Source organism: Frieseomelitta varia, unplaced genomic scaffold (assembly GCF_011392965.1).
Source record: "Frieseomelitta varia isolate USP_RPSP 00005682 unplaced genomic scaffold, Fvar_1.2 scaffold_873, whole genome shotgun sequence".
Classification (NCBI taxonomy): domain Eukaryota; kingdom Metazoa; phylum Arthropoda; class Insecta; order Hymenoptera; family Apidae; genus Frieseomelitta; species Frieseomelitta varia.
Genome location: NW_025110671.1, coordinates 185864 through 203075, shown reverse-complemented (window position 1 = coordinate 203075; position 17212 = coordinate 185864). Strand labels below are relative to the sequence as shown.

Here is a 17212-nt window from a genome sequence, read left to right as displayed (position 1 = left end):
TATCCATTGAAATGAACAATATCGCGGAATCTCGGAACTATCTCGGGGGCAGATGTTCAAATATCCGCGCGCTCACCTTGCTTGATCGAAGTGCCGTGAAAGAAATTCCTAAAACTAACCACCAGATGGCATCTCTGAGTACTGAATACGCAGGATGTTCCAGCAGGCATCGGGCTTAGTTGTGCGTAGACAATTGTTCGGTAACGAACGCGGGGAAGGTGATATGATATCACTTTGCACAGTGAATGTACGATCAATCTGCTTGTGAACGTACGGCCAATTCACTTGACAGGCAAGAAGTGTGAAAGTCCAAGATCCCTTTTCTACGTACGTTGTCCAGTTTCACGCTTCGAAAGGCATTGCTTGACTTGACGACACAATAAACACGTAGGAGCGCATTGCAGAAAGCCGCAAGTGTTGGAAAATCGATGTCTACCGTTTCGTAGCCCACCACGTGCATACGCAGCTATGAATTCAATCGTAGGCATGTGTAACGATCGAAACGCCTCGTGCAGTAATCGTATTAAGGATCTACGAGTAATTGGAGAAACGTATACGCATGAGAAGTAAGAGAAGCAAGAGGAGAGCGTGTGACAACGTCAACGTGGATAGATATCGGAAAGGGATTTGATATCCTGTAATACAGAAAGTACACGGACATAATGCCCGAGGGTCGAGGGAGCGCGGTGCATGGCGTTATGCCACCGCACTATCTGCACGAGTTGCCGGCAGAGGACGAGAAGAGGTTTGAAAAGATATTTCAGAAACTAGACCTCGATGGAAATGGAAGAATCGACGTGAAAGATCTGTCGAAGGCACTTCGTAATGTTGGTGTCGATAAATATTACGCGGAGGTACGTGTACAATCCTGTTAATTCATATTTCGTGCTCGCGCTGCATAGTACGATCGAACTCTGCATAATGCAGAAGATGCATGCGACATTCGAGTATCGAGTAGAAAAACTCACATTCACGTACATACGTGGCATTGTATTTTTAAAACATTTTCAAAGATAGCTTCCGATTAAGGATTTTTATATCAAATATATATTTTATGTAGAGTACTGCTTTGCTAATTGGCTGGCTGGAACCAGTTACCTTGCTAATGCCTTGTTAACTGGACATCGCTATCCCCACCGTCTTTTTCATAGAGCGGAGTTCTGGCGTTGCAATAGCGTTTTCGTTAACTGACCATGAATCGGAACCTTGCCTGGCCAGCTATCGTGAAATGTGTATTTATAGGAAGTTTCAAGTACGTATTCTCTCTTTTCTGTTGAATGTACGTGAGATCAACTGACACACGCGTGTTTGTCTTGCAAATGCAACGTTTACGAAGGCAGTTTTAAAAATTGGTGGGGGATAGCAATGGTCAGTTAACGTGACACTGCTGCTATAACTGAACGAGTCTCGATATTTGATTGTTTTCACGTAGAAGTATCATTGTCTCGCTCTATTCGTTTCATTTCTCTAAAATTTTTGATATAGATTTTCTTTACTAGTTGGCCAGATTTAGTCTCAACCCAATGTGGCCAACTAGCGAGGCAATACAGTATGTATGCAGTTCACTTAAAATTAATGAATGTCACTCGTAATATACGATCGAATTTGGATCGGATATGCATGCATGCAACTTTCAACTATCAAGTAAAAGTCGTTTCTTATATATACGATGTTTTTTGAGACAATACTTTATGAAGGACAATATATTATGAAAGCTTTCAAAAAGCTATATGATTTCATTGAACGCGTTTAATCGTAGACATCGCGTAAAAAGTTTGATTTCTAATAGAGAAAGCACGATACATGTAAGTATTCCATTTTAATTTCTAATGATTTTAAAAATTTTATTTATCGAATGTTTACTAATTTTGGAGAAATTATATTTGAGTATATTGTACAAAATATAATAAATAATATTTTTAAAAAATACAAGCCATAAATATATTTATCATAAAATAATAGTTGCAATAGTTATATTATAAAATAATAGTGTAAAATAGTTTATGTGGGAGATCTGACATAATACGAGTAAAGTTTATCATGAACTTTGAAATCTTGAACTTTACTCGTTACATGACATCTTTCAGTTGTTTAATACATTATTGAACAATATATATTTCTCATTTAATTTTTATTCTAATTAATCTACATAGTAACGACCTTGAATTTATTGCAACAGAAATGATTTAAGATGTTCGTACGATTTTATTTAATTTAAGGAAGGTTGTCATTGATATTCTCGAAGCCGAACGAGGTATATTCACTCTGCAGTTTGTAGTTATACAATTAATACAATTTACATGGTTTCATCAAGGTTAATACCCAGTTTATAGTGTTTTTTTAAAGCTTCAACGGAAAAATGCTATCCTAACGTTCCGAAATAAATCTCTTTTATTGATCCATAAAAATTACTGTAACAAAATATTTTTTCGTTTTTATAAAAATTCAAAGAAGCCATTATGTTGCACGTATATACGTGTGTTAATTTCTTAAATGAATTTTATATAACTTAAATGTTTCTCTTTTTTTTTTCAGAAATTTTTGGCCAGTTCTGACAGTACTAAGAGCGGCGACATTACACTTGCCGAATTTATACACTATGTACGCGAACACGAGAAAAATCTGCGCCTACAATTCTCTCATCTCGACAAGAATAAGGATGGTCAGTAGATGTACGAAAAAATGTTCATTATTCACTATATAATAGAAAACACGAAAGTGTTTACGTTCTCTGACGATTTTCCAAGATAATTTTATTTGAAGTAATTTCTTATTCATTGATGTTTAGATACTATTTTAATGAAATATATTCTACTACAATTAGATGTTATCTGAACGTAAAAATAATTAAATGAGATAAAATACTCTTTTGTATGATATTTATTCCATTTTTGGTAAAATTTTCTATTAATCATAACGTGATCTGAATTCTGATTTTTGATCTGAATCTTTAAAAGAACAAAAATTCATCAAATAAAGTAACGCCAATGAAAAAAAATTTGTTTCAAAATTAAATTTTAACAAATATATAATATCTAACAAATATATAATATCCGAATGAAATTTCATAAAAAATATGTTATTAGTGGATAAGAAATCGCTTTGTATGAATAACAAGTTTCTATGATTTTATATAGTTGACAATTTTAAATTTACTCATTATCAGTGTCAAACAAACAATTCGCAGCTTACAAATTCATAATCATTACTTGTTCGTTTTTTCGTTTACTTGTTAGTATTTCATTGATAGAATTATTAATCTTTACCGTATAATAATCAAGATTCATTTTTACAGGTAAAATCGATCTAGAGGAATTAATAAAAGCATTCGAAGAATTGGGAATAAAGATGGATTACAACGAAGCAAAGAAATTGTTGCAGCGGTGAGTTAAATCCATGATAAATCTCACTACTTCAATGTTTTATTTTCATATCAGGTATTGAAATTCTTTTAATTGATACAAGTGCAAAAAATCAAATATAATTCCATAATATCGTATTCTAGAATGGACAAAGATGGAAGTCTCACTATAAGTTTCAACGAGTGGCGAGATTTTTTGCTTTATGCACCGAGTACTGATCTTCTGGGTCTTATTGAATACTGGCATCACACCAACGTAAGTAACTAATACATATCAAAAATCGCTGTGTATTATTTCATTATTATTCTTTGACTCGTTTCTAATCCAAGTTATGTCTATTATTAATTGGCATAGAATTGCTTTACATTTGTCGAAACATCGATTGCAGTAGTAACGCAAATAATTCTGAGACCGTCTACTACTCTATTTACCTAATTGTACGATGAACTCGCGCGCGTACATGCGTGTATTGCGTGTGTTCGTACGCGCTTACGTGTATGGGAAAATGATTGTGTCGATTCAGGCCTTTGATTCGTCGACAGAGAAGGCTCGACCGGAGGTGTGACGTAGCGATTGTCATTCAAAATGACCTTGGTAGCCTTCCAGCTGCTTCTACCACATTTCTCTGACTTCATTTTGTCACGCATGCGTTGTTCAGTCGGACCATGTCCTTTTCTTTTCTTTTCTTTTTTTTTGCACATGCGCCCTAATCTTATACGGCACTGTATTTTACCACCAGCACAGAATATATGGGATGGAATAAAGAAACTAATGATGTTTCACGAAGATGGAACTAAAATCTTTGAGACAGAATCTTATAACAGTGAGAATGTTGAAATAAAAATATTAGCTGGAACTTCATATCGATTTTTCTCTTTTTTATGCTTTCATCTGATAGAAGAGAAACCATTGAATAACGTGATGCAATAATGCTCGACGTTTAATGATGCTTGAATGACGAATAAATTTATTACTTCTTGGTAATTTCTATCCAGTGATGTACTGATGAATTCAAAAAGAAGACGAATTATTATATATATTTGGTCACTCATAGTCCGTGAACCAGTTACTAGCGCAAGAGGTTCAAATATTAGGTGTTTCTTAATTTCATTTTGCAATTGTTTTGCGTTACAAGATTCTTGTCTGAGACACTCGGCCGTACCGAGGTTTATTAATGATAAGAATTTGAAGTAACAACCTAATTTGTGTAATTGTTATAAACAGTATACACGAAACGCGGGATTACTGTTTAAAAGAACGTCAGAACGATCAAGAACAAAAAACAGATAGAAGTCAATATTTTGTTGTTATTTGTAAACAATAAATTAGATCAAAGGTTATCGAGGCTTAATATTTCAGGAGAATTATCATTGTTTCCTGTCATTTTTGTTTTTTGTACTTAACCGTAAGTGGCAGAAATTCTCAGAGTGGTGAAATATTTCGCAATGTTTCGTCAGCCGTATACATATATACACACAATGATTCGTTACGCGAGGTCATTGTCTATAGACAATTTGCAGACGGCAATTTATTGCTAAATGATTTCGATATTAATATTATGCATCAGATTTTAAATGTGTACGAATTTTGAAAGATAGTAAAATATCTTGAACGTCATGAATTAGCTTTGTTTTTTTATTTATATTTGCCGAATGTATGTTATAGTGTTTGCATATGTTTTCAAAATTCAATTTTTTAGCGCACGTTGGAATATATTCAATTTTCTCCGACAGCGGAAGTAAAAAAATTGCTTAAAAATCCACCGATCAGACCCCTGTTAAGACGATGACTCATTTCATTATTCACATGCGTATTTCCGTAATGCACCTGTCCTATATTTGAAACTGTTTCAGTCTGCATATGGTTTGCAAACGTGCAACTTATTGTCAATTTCAAATGTTCTCTAGGAACCAATCTGACGCAAGCAGTTTCACTTTTTCATACTCTCTCTATTCAGGAATTTTTACACTTGTAGTGGCTACAAATTTTCATGCACACAGTGACTACAAAAAGTATTGACACATCATTATATTTGTTATATAACAATAAAAATCAATTAAATCCGAGTACAGTAAATTTCATGTGATTCAATAGTGTGATGTACAAAATTACAAATAGATATCTAATAAAAAGAGGAATTTAAGAAAATAAGATTATATGTCAATTCGTTTTGTAATCATTTTATATAAGGAAATTTACTAAAATATTTCTTTGACCGATGGTATAACTGTATACACATAATAGCGAGTTGGCTTGCCACTTATGGCAGTCAATTTTCGTGCCAGAATAGCTAACTTTCACGCGAAAATAGGCCACATGGTTACACGTTCTTCTCAAATGTGCCAACGCACCAATTAAAATACAATCGTTGTCGTAAAAAATGAATAATTGCAGTAAAGTTATCAGTATCCCATGAATTATTTTAGATTCTAAAAGTTAACATTTATTCCATATAAAAGTTATAAGAGAAATATACAATGTATAATATAAAAAAAAATATGATACGAAAAATATAATCAATTTTCGAAATTTTACGATTAGATTGGCATACTTAATATTTAAAATATATATTAGTACCTTTTTTAATCGAGATATTCGATGCAAGTACTTCTGAATAGAAAGAGAATTTAATAAAAAGTCAGTCTTAATGATATCAAGCGATTGATTGACAAAATATTGAATTTTGAACTTGCTCTCATATGACTTGACATGTGTCTCTCCCGTGGCTTTCATATTTTCACGTGATTAACAAGTTAATAAAACGTCAGTTTGAATAATCGTTTTTTCGATAAATTAATATTGGTTGTCGTAAAACCGGTTTACGATAGACATTGAAAATGTTTTAAGTAACGTGAGATACATACTGTAGATACTGGTAAGAAGGTAGTGGGGAGCTTCCTTGATCAAGACGTACGTTATCATTATTTCAATTCCCACGTTGCGTTCCTCGGCGCTTGACGCTCCTCAGTCTTGAGATCGGACTCCGAGCTCTCGAATCGCTGATGAATGGCGAGGCTCGTTTTACTTAATTCTCCCTGTGCGTTTTGCTTGATAAGTTTTGCCCGGCATTATTTATATTTTCACTTCTGTTCGGTGCGTTCGTTACGCGTCCTCTCCAATCAGTTGAATTCGTGTACGTACGGATCGGGATTTAACTCGATTCTTCGGCCTTCTCACAAAGGAGAGAGAAAGTATCGTTCAGTGAATGCGACTTTAATCACATTCTTGGAATAATGTACACAATAAAACATCCAGGACTTTTGAAACACGATTGCATTTCATCTACCTGTTTAGTCTGTGAGGAATTTCTTCAAAATTATTATGAGTTGCAAAGGGTAAGTGACTCTCTTTCTCTCTCTCTCTCTCTCCCCCCTCTCTCTCTCCGCGGTAATAACCTATTAATCATTTGTAAGGAACAAAAGAAACAACAAAGCCAATTAACTTGTGGTTAAGAATTTTCGTTACGGTTTCAATTCGTCGCGAACGGCAAATGTACTTCTACGGTAAGGGAAAGGGAATTAAAGGCCTTGTTTCAAGATCGTATCGATTAACTTTCACTATTTCGCTAGAATTAGATTTATGAAACTTGAGAACCTTAGGAACAACGATAAAATTACTTTTTGAAATAGGCAAATGGATAGTTCAAGAAATACGAATATCAATGTCTGATGAAAGAGGTTATGCGGCCGCTTACAGGTTATGTCTGAAAATGTCACGTGGTTAACGTGGTGGAGAAAGCAAGCATTTCTTTCGAAATGTATCTCTCGAGTAAATTTCGTTGGGAATTAATTGGGAATTTCGAGAAGCACCCTTTAATAAGAAGATTCGTTTTGTACCTTGAGTTATCGACGTATATCGCGAAACAAGATGTAGATCGATTAATGCGATCTATTAGGATATTTAAATAGGAAGTAGTTAGCATTGATAAATGGTACAGCGGTAAACGATAATCGTTGTCAAAATGGACAACGACTTATGTATATATATAGTATGCAAATGAAATTACATTTTATCATGAATAGAAATCCTTTCCCTTCTACGATTCATTCTAAATCATTTTGCATCCATTCTACATTGTTCTGTAACCTTTGAGACTTCGAACTGGACTTTACGTGAGAACTTGCTCATAGTTGATACTTTTAATGTGTTCAACAGAAAATTTCATAATGATCTTTAAGCAAAATAGGCAAACAAATGATAGTTGATTTGTAGATCATGGATTGTGGGATCATTTTAAGACCGAAATTTTTTTTAAGTATTAGAAATTACATATATAATAAAATTTTTAATTAAATTATGGTATTGCTATCTATGAATATTTGCTCTTTTTATTTTATGTAAAGTACTGATTGTCAGAAATGAAGATATATTTTGGAAGATATTTGGGTAGGAGTATTGTATAATTAATAGAGTACAACGTTCATGTATATATATAATGCAAATAAAACAGATTATTTCTAGAAAAGTTTTCAAATTTTCATCATTGTGGATTTATATTTGTGTAAAATTTTTATTTTTATATATGTTATATAATTTTATTATATATGTATTTGTATAGAAGTTGACAAAACCTTTACATTTAATATTTTAATCCATTGAAGCAGGGGATGTTGGAAAAAATTATACAGAAACGGCAGTGCAGCAAAATAATTGCTATACATTTCTGAAACAAATATACGTGATAATTTAATATAAAGTAACTACTTAACTTACTGTAACCCGTGACCAGGCGATTGTTACCTGACACTTGAGTTCTGATATCGATTTTCCCGTAAGTTCTAACCGCCATCATTTTCATTTGTATTTTACGATTTAAAGTACGCCTACGTATTTTGCGCATTTCACTATCTTCGCTATTACGTTCTGATATAGAAAAATATCAGACATGCTTTCAGTTTTAATATAAAAACATGGAAGCTTCTATACGATTTAAAATACGTATGGAAAAAATATCAATATTCTTTTGTAAGGGCAGACGAATAGTTTCAAAAGTCAAAAGAACAGAAATGTTAAATATTTAATCGCGATTGATAGACTTATCAGAATGTCATTTTAATCAAAGCTTCTTAACGTATCTAGATTAATACGAGATCCACGTGATTATCGAACCGGCGGTTCGTTCTTATCTTGCAAAAATTTTAATTTCTTAAGAACCATAATAATTCTGAATTTTTTTTAAATCTAATACTAACAATAAGCGACCTTTGTACAAAGATGTCGCATGTTACTTTTAATCAAAATCTAAATAAAAGATTTTTATTCGTATTATTTATATCGCACGATCAGTATAATTTTTGGTACGCAAACACTTGTATTGCACATTATAATTTTATATCGTATTTACAATCGCATATTATAGTTTTTTTTAATATATGTTTCAAATCCTGATGTCAATTTTAAAAGAACGCACATAACATACATAGTGATGAACAAAAACTGAACACATGTGTAAAATTTTAACATAAACAATTTTATTGGGTACTCGTACGTAAAGTACAAAAAAAAAAAGCAATACGCGGTGTTTTATGTTCTAGCTTTCATCGTTATGTGCGCTCTTCACTGTAATTTATTGTTTCAGCTTAAAGCTAATTTGAATAAAAAGTAACAAAAGGTGCATTAATTAACATCGTCAAGCATCATTGGTATTTTACATGTTCAAAAATAGTCAAGAACTGCCGCTGGTTGATTAATTGCTCTGTTCTAAAATTGCTGTGTTAATTTATTCAGTTCGAAAGTTTGGTCCTTCCGTTTAGCCAAATTCAAAATTAGCGGTCAGTCACGTGATTAAGGTGTTCTCACGTTAGAAGAAGAACAATGGTCAAATCGTAGATTTTGAAGCGAGGGCTGGGCGAGATACCAAATTACTTTTTGGCTTCTGGCCCGGCTTAATCGCAGAAAGCTGCATACTTCTTCGTTCCCTTCAGTCGTTCTTTAGATTTATTCAGTTTTCACGTGAATTCCTCGCCGTTGCGAAAAAAAAAGTACAAAGAGCTGTCGTTCCACGATGGACAGCGTAGATATCGATACAGATATCGTACTTCAGTTTCACGTAAAGTTAAGTATCTACGATCGATACTCGTCGCGATTTACTTTAGTCGTTTCTCGCAGTCGACCCAACGATCCCGAGAACGACTGATTCTCGCAATACACAAAGATGGCCTCTCCGTTTGTTTCTATCGGATTCCATCGCATCCCAACCTCGAGCATTGACACAGCTCTTTATACTGAAATAAACTGGAATAAATCTAGAGCATTGCTCGAGAGATTCAATGGAAATGTATCTTTTTCTTTTTTTTCTTTTTTTTTTCGAGTGAACTGCGGCAGTCGGAAAATTGATCATAGAGTTTCACCAATCATTCGATATTTCGCGCGAATAAATTCGCGATTAATAGGCACGTAACGCTTTTGCACAAAGTATCGATAATAGCTGCTTGTGTAATCAATTAAAAGGTCGATGCGCAAGGTCGAAATCTAATTCAGTGAAACCTGACTGCGTCAAGGTTCTTTTACAGTATATTTTTTCTTTTTTTTTTTTTCTTTTTAAACGTAATTTTCCGCAAGGTGAAAATAAAGTCTAAACTTTTTATTGTTACACAGGTAATTTTGCTGTTCCATCGAGAAGAATGACTTTGTCGTATATTTTCGTCTATGGTCACTTATACGTTTAAAACATAAGTACTTCTATAAAATATAAATACTTATGTATAAAAAAAGTACTTAATAATTATTTAAAATATAAGTACTTATGTGCAAATAAATAAGACGCGGGTTTAGTATATATTTAGTCTATTCAAGTACAACAAAATATTCCGAGAAGTATGGATGATACGAAAAAATGTTTTTGACAAAAGTTGTAGGATACAGAGGAGCGCGTGCATGACCTTGTGTAGCAACTGTGTTGGAATTTTTAAATGGATCGCTATATTGTTTATAGCATATTTTTATATCTCTTCAGTCTATACAAATAATTTTCATAAAATATCGATGAATTATTATCTTTTAAAAAACGTGACGTCGGCATTAGCATTTCCCTGACGTGCACACGTACAACCGTTGCCCAATCGAACTTTGCACATCGTAGTGGTTCTTCGTCTTTTTTCTTGAATGTATCCATCGAAATGAATGCAACCTTCCATTCTCTTTAACGTTCTATGATATAATTATAAATATAAATATATAAATAAATATAAATAATTATTAATAAATAATTAAACTGAACAATTTACACGCATACATGCATGTGTACACACAGAAAATTTGCTCTTTTTGGGATCATCGTGATATACAAAGTTCGACCGAGCAGACCGGGTAATGCTAATCCGGTACCGAGGCACGTTTTGAAAGGTAATAACTCAACAACACACGTCTTATGAAAAATACATGTATAGATAGTGTCTTCGAAAAGCCCGGATATCAAGCATTAGAATATGTTGTAACAAAATGCAGGAATTCACTTAAGAATTTTAACATAAACCGATGCTTCGTGGTTACCTCAAGGTCAAACACATATCACTACTCGTGCTCTATATTCTACAACTTTCGTTTGAGATGTGCTTTCGTGTTGTTCACGCTTTTCGAAATATTTTGATGTTCTCAGATAAACAGAAGAGCAAAAATGTATATAAATGTTATGTCCATGACTTTGTCCATTTCTAATCCAAGGACATTTAAAAAAATAAATAACGTAGATGTCAAGTTAATAACGAGCATCTGTTTGTCCAAAAGATTTACTAACTTATTATGCAATTAGCTATTTGCGGTAAAATGCGTTTGAGGTTGATTACCTGGATCGTTAACATGTCTACAAAACTGCTAAATGTTCTTCCCTTCTTCGTTTCATTTGTGGTCTAAAATTTGTATTTTAGACCAGAGATCCAACGAAGAGAGGTATCGCTGGAAGTTATCAGAAATTTTTGAACATCACACGAAAGGCAGTCTCTAATTTGCATAACTTTCACTACAGGATTGTCTAAAACTTTCGATTTTTCATGTCGGGCTGCTCTTCAAATATCTATGTACTTATATGGTGCCTCGTAATCGTTGGAAATGATTTTTTTAAACAAAAATTCTCTTGCATTACGTAGAAGACACAGATTATGTAGAATTTATGAATTGTATGAAAAATGATGTTAATTGCAAAATATGATGTAACGTATGGGACTGATAAAAAACAGTTGAAAAAGCCGCCTATGTCTGAAAAGTACATTGCTGATCAGAGTTCAAGAATTATCTGACCTGTTGTACTCGAACTACCAGCGAAATATAGTCAGATATGTGTATTTTACCGCGACGCGCCGATAGAAAGAGCAGATGATTGGCTCGAAATGCATTAGGATACAGATTATTTTTTTAAATGAGTTTTAAAAATTTTTTAAAATATTAATTAATTAAAATTAATAATAAATTTGAAATTAATTAAGTATTCAGTATATTATTCAATAATTATTTTAAATATCTAATTGGGCTGAATCGTAAGTTTAAAACTGAAGATGAATAATAAAACTTTCGTAACTTAAAGTGCAAAATTTGCATCGTGAAGTAGTACGTATATATTTGGGAAAATAGGAGTGATTTAAAAATTTACAATGTCTTCACTTCATGTGCATAATATGTATGTACTATTTACATGACACAATACTCGAAACTACATATATATTTGTTTAATAGAATTATTATCTATTTTCTATGGTTTTAAATTCACGATTTAATGTAATAGAAACACCCTGAATATATATACTTAGATCAAAGATACTGACGACAAAGTTACGAGTTGTCAAGGGATTTTCAGCGTCTTTTGGCAACCATAAGAAATACATATATTTACATGTAACTGTTACAAGTGTCACAAAATATGGCGGATAAAAGGTTAATCGTTAATCAAATAATCATGCACGATTTATCGAAGTTAAAACCGTGTTTTCGCGGTACAGTTCCTTTCAATATGCAAAGTGGAGGTTCATTTTCGGTTTGTACATCGATTGGAATATTTATTTGTAGGGGGGAAAAAAATAAGGTGTAATAATTACATTAATTATTTTTTTCTTTTTCAGTATATGGATATTGGGGAGGATATCGGTGTTCCGGAGGACTTCACAACTGGTGAAATGGTTTCTGGAATGTGGTGGCGGCATTTGGTGTCTGGTGGTGTAGCAGGTGGTGTATCACGCACATGTACCGCGCCTCTGGATCGTGCCAAGGTTTATCTACAAGTGAGTTTACAATAGAAAAAAAGTCACTCGATAAAAGTTTTTCATTGTACCAAACAGTACCACAGAGAAGCGTTTTTGTAAAGTTAAATGAGGAAACACAAGTTATTTGATTGAATGCAATGTAATTTGTTAAATTTACAGAAGACTAGAAGAAGAATTAATTAACGAAGTAGATTGAAAAAAATCAGAAAGAGGAAAAAATAGAAGATACACACAAGTACATACGTATAGCTCATAAAAGTATTTGGACATGTGTACACATACATTTATCTCTGTATTATCATATGTTATCTCTGTCTTATGACAGACATAAAGTCTTTAAAATTTCATTAATATTGTAATGAAATGAAATTGGCAAAGTCTGAAACAAATTTGAAGATGTATCTGGGTATTATGAGATTATTTGATGCAAGTAGATACCAGAAGAACGTTTGAGTAGTTAATTGTCTGTTATATCAATAAACCTTGATATTCAATGAGACCATGTACAATAAATACATTATAATTTCTATAACGTTTTCAAACTGGTTTCAAATTTTGACAATATAATAATGAATTGTAATTGTAATTGTTCTGTATCATCTAAATGCGCTATATAAACATACTTCGTTGAGCCATTGTAGATATTAGAGTTTGATAAATAATAGGATTAAAATATTAAATATGTATTAAATATTGAAGTCACAGTTAAGTGAATTCAGCTCTCTGTTTGCTTTACGAAGAAGAATGCTTTCAGGTTCATGGAACGCAACACTGCAAAATCAAAAGTTGCTTCAGGTATATGCTGCGCGAGGGTGGCTATATTAGTCTGTGGAGAGGAAATGGTATAAACGTACTTAAAATTGCACCAGAGAGCGCGCTGAAATTCATGGCTTACGAGCAAATTAAAAGAACGATTAAAGGAGACGACGTGAGAGAGCTTGGACTTTATGAACGATTGATGGCTGGTTCTTTAGCCGGAGGGATCAGTCAGTCAGCCATATATCCACTTGAGGTATGAAATTATTGTGTATCCTAATAGTGATGTAACATATTTATTATTTTGTAGTGATATTGTTCGTGATATATTGCAGGTGCTTAAAACTAGATTCGCACTGAGGAAAACGGGAGAGTATTCAGGCTTAATAGACGCAACAAGGAAGATATATAAGCAAGGCGGTTGGAAATCTTTTTATAGAGGCTATGTTCCTAATTTAATGGGAATAATTCCGTACGCTGGTATCGACTTGGCTGTGTACGAAGTAAGTACAAGATAAAAATTATGATGCCTTAAATTTTAAAACTTGAAATATCATCGAATGCCGTACACAATTTACCCAAGGCGCAAGGAATGAATTTTTTCGTTATGCAATGCATATTGCTGTAAAATATTATTCATAAGAAATAAATCGAACTGTCTTATTATCATTAATTTATGCATTTATTTTAATTGGATGATGACTGCTGTAACGCGTGTATTTTATTTATTGTGTAAGATATATTATGATGACTGCTGTTACGCGTTGTATTTTATTTATTGTGTAAGATATATTATGAAAAAAGTGCTAAAGAGATAGGCAGAACAAATATAAGAAATTGTATAAAAAAAGTTGCCACGTACTGTGCAGGTTGCACTAGTTCTCTTGTTCTTTGTTTGCTGTATTTTAAAACCATATATTGCAACATGCGCATATATATAACATGCACATGATTATTAATAAAACTATTACTTTCTTTGTATTATTTTAACAATGATGATAATATCGACCATTTTTGAAGAATTGTCATTTATTTGAATTATGCGTTTTTATTAATATCAGCATCGCCAGTCACCAATGAACAATCCCCATTCAACGTTAATAATTATTTTCTTTTTTTTTGGTTACAGACTTTGAAGAACAGGTATTTACAAACACATGACAAAAATGAACAGCCACCCTTTTGGATTTTATTATTATGTGGAACAGCTTCGAGCACAGCCGGCCAAGTGTGCTCGTATCCATTAGCACTAGTCAGAACGCGGTTACAGGCAGACGTATCGCAAGAACAGCCTAATACTATGGTTGCTGTTTTTAAGAATATTATTAAGAACGAAGGGATTCGCGGTTTGTACAGAGGTTTAACTCCGAACTTTTTAAAGGTATGCAATAATTTATGTACGATTTAAAATGAATTTCAAATGATTGATTTTCGACGGTCATAAGTTATATATCATTGTTTTTATTTGTTTTATTTAGGTGGCACCAGCCGTGTCGATTAGTTACATAGTATATGAAACCGTCAGGGATTTTTTGGGTGTAAATATGACGTGATGATTATTTATTTTAGGTGATATTAATTTAACTAAATTATTCTTTAACTACGTCATAAGATATTCAAACAAGTCAGTCGTTGGTTACTATATTAAGCAATTCGGCATATCCTGCCTTTTATTATATGTAATATCGCTTATTTATTGTTAACTCGAAGCTTCTACGATTATTTAAACATTTGCCATTCTATTTTTCAAGTGTATCATACTATTGAACATATAGAACATATTTATAACAAATTTTCATATAAGGAAATGAATATAATAATAAATGGCCAGCATGAGGAATTTTAATTAACCTTCGAAGGAGTAAACGCAAGGAGTGTATAAATTAGTTTAATTGTATTTATTGTGACTTACACTCATATTTTGCTTCCTTGAAGAAGAACGAAAATGTAGATTCATAATTTCAAAATAGAAATGATAGTACAAAGACCATTAGAAGAAGAAAAAAGTATTATGTTATAATTTCAGTTTTTCAGTTTTTCAGCGGGAAGGAAACGAAGGTAATAAAAAAGCTGATAGTTATAGTTAAGCAAGAAGAAAAAAAATTCTTCGTACGATTTGAAAGTTAGGTAATTTACATATGAAAATGTAATTTTATGAAAATATAAAGGAATGTATTACTTAATACATTACGTAATGTTACATATTCTGAAAATAGAAGAATCGAGTTATATTATTACTGTGATATGTATGGTTATAAGCTAAATTGGAAATATAATTCAATGCATAACATCCTATCAATTTAAAAACAATTTGTTTAATTTTTATTGTAATTCTTCCAGTATTTTTAATAATAATAATGATGATAACAATACTAATAGTAATAATAATAATAATATTCAATATTCAAGGTGTTATGCGATGAGTTATTGCAGACACTGCACACTTATAATTTATGTGTTAAACTTGTTCCATGAGCGATGTTCTATTCTCGATATTACATTTGTTACGTGCATTGTTTTAACATAATTCTCTAACTAATGAATCTTGTAAACAAGTTATATATAATATATTGTATGTATTATAAATATGTATATTTAGATTCCAAAGAAGTGCATCACGATATAACATTATATTCGTGCCTGTTTACTTCTTTCTTCAAAGTAATCATAAAAATAATTGTGAGTGTTGAGTGATTATGATAAAGAATAATAGTTTTGCAATTCAATTTCGGAGCGTTAGATATTGTTCTTATATGTATTCTTAAAAATCAAAGACACCCTTTTACTTTTTCAATCGCATTTTTAATACAAAAGACGAAATGTAATGAAGTTAAAAATTATAAAATCCATTTTATCAGGGTAATTTTAGCATTTAAATTAAATATATTGTATAGAAATATTTAACTGAATATTTTCGATTACTTTTTAGGCCAATAGAATGTTCGTTTTGTTCTTAAGTAAAATTCTTCATAATTCATATGAATTTAGGATTATAAAAAAAATAATTTGACGTGAAATTAAAACGTTTTACGGAGTTGATATATATTACGACGAAACTGACAATTGGATCTTGTAAAAGAAATGTGAATTTTTTTTTTTTTTTTAGTTCTTTTCATGGTTTGATATCCATTGTACACATAAGATTTTTGTAAAAAAATAAAGATAATTTATTAAATTATTGCAAAAACTTCAGTTCCTAAGTAATTAATACTGATTACTGAATTTGACTGATAGCAAATGTTATCTATTAAGTACATGTTACAAATGATATTCCTGCCTCAAACTATATACAAACATCAACGATATTAATTCCATATGCCATATGACAATATACAAGCATTGTATAAAAATAGTCATTTTGCTGTATACCTATTTATCTATGTTTATTAATTTTATATAAATTACCAAAGAATGTCTTTTAAAATTTATTAGATGAATATATAACATTTATACTATATATCTATCTATTTTCTTCTGTACAGATATATCAAGAAGGATATTTTCTTTTGCAAATAAAATATCATATAAAAATTTAAAACAATATTTTGCTGATTATTTTTTAACTCTTATGATACAGAATTAAATAGAAATTATTATTAAATGTTATTATATACTATGGTATGATACAAATAATAAAAATATATTCACTTTTTTACATGTACATTTCTTTTTGTAATGATTTTAATTTTAATGTTTATTAGATTTCTAAATTTTTGTTTGGACTTCTCTTGAAATTAATTCATTTTTGAAATTCATGATCGTTAAATATATTTGTAATTGCACATTTTTACGATTTTATATTTGTTATATTAAAATAAAAACAAGTATTGCTGTATGTTTTTGTAAGATGTACCATTTTACTTTAGCATTTTCGCATGTTACTTAAAGTTCGTTTTTTTATAT

The 17212-nt window shown here is 31.6% G+C and overlaps 1 protein-coding gene across 7 annotated transcripts; it reads left to right on the top strand.

Annotated features, from left to right (window-relative positions):
- The first annotated feature begins 159 nt into the window (after positions 1–159).
- On the top strand, positions 160–16499 carry LOC122536835 (calcium-binding mitochondrial carrier protein SCaMC-2). 7 transcript variants are annotated; one of them, XM_043669541.1, is made up of 10 exons: positions 717–854; positions 1061–1252; positions 2536–2662; positions 3296–3383; positions 3506–3617; positions 12413–12571; positions 13308–13565; positions 13645–13812; positions 14439–14690; positions 14788–16499. In XM_043669541.1, the coding sequence occupies exons 2-10, from the start codon at positions 1229–1231 to the stop codon at positions 14860–14862; spliced, it is 1263 nt and encodes a 420-aa protein (XP_043525476.1). In that variant the 5' UTR covers positions 717–854; positions 1061–1228; the 3' UTR covers positions 14863–16499. The 7 variants fall into 7 exon arrangements, with proteins under 7 accessions (XP_043525473.1, XP_043525475.1, XP_043525476.1 ...); XM_043669539.1 differs by having other exon boundaries at positions 2536–2672; XM_043669538.1 differs by lacking the exon at positions 1061–1252 and having other exon boundaries at positions 160–854.
- Positions 16500–17212: the final 713 nt, after the last annotated feature.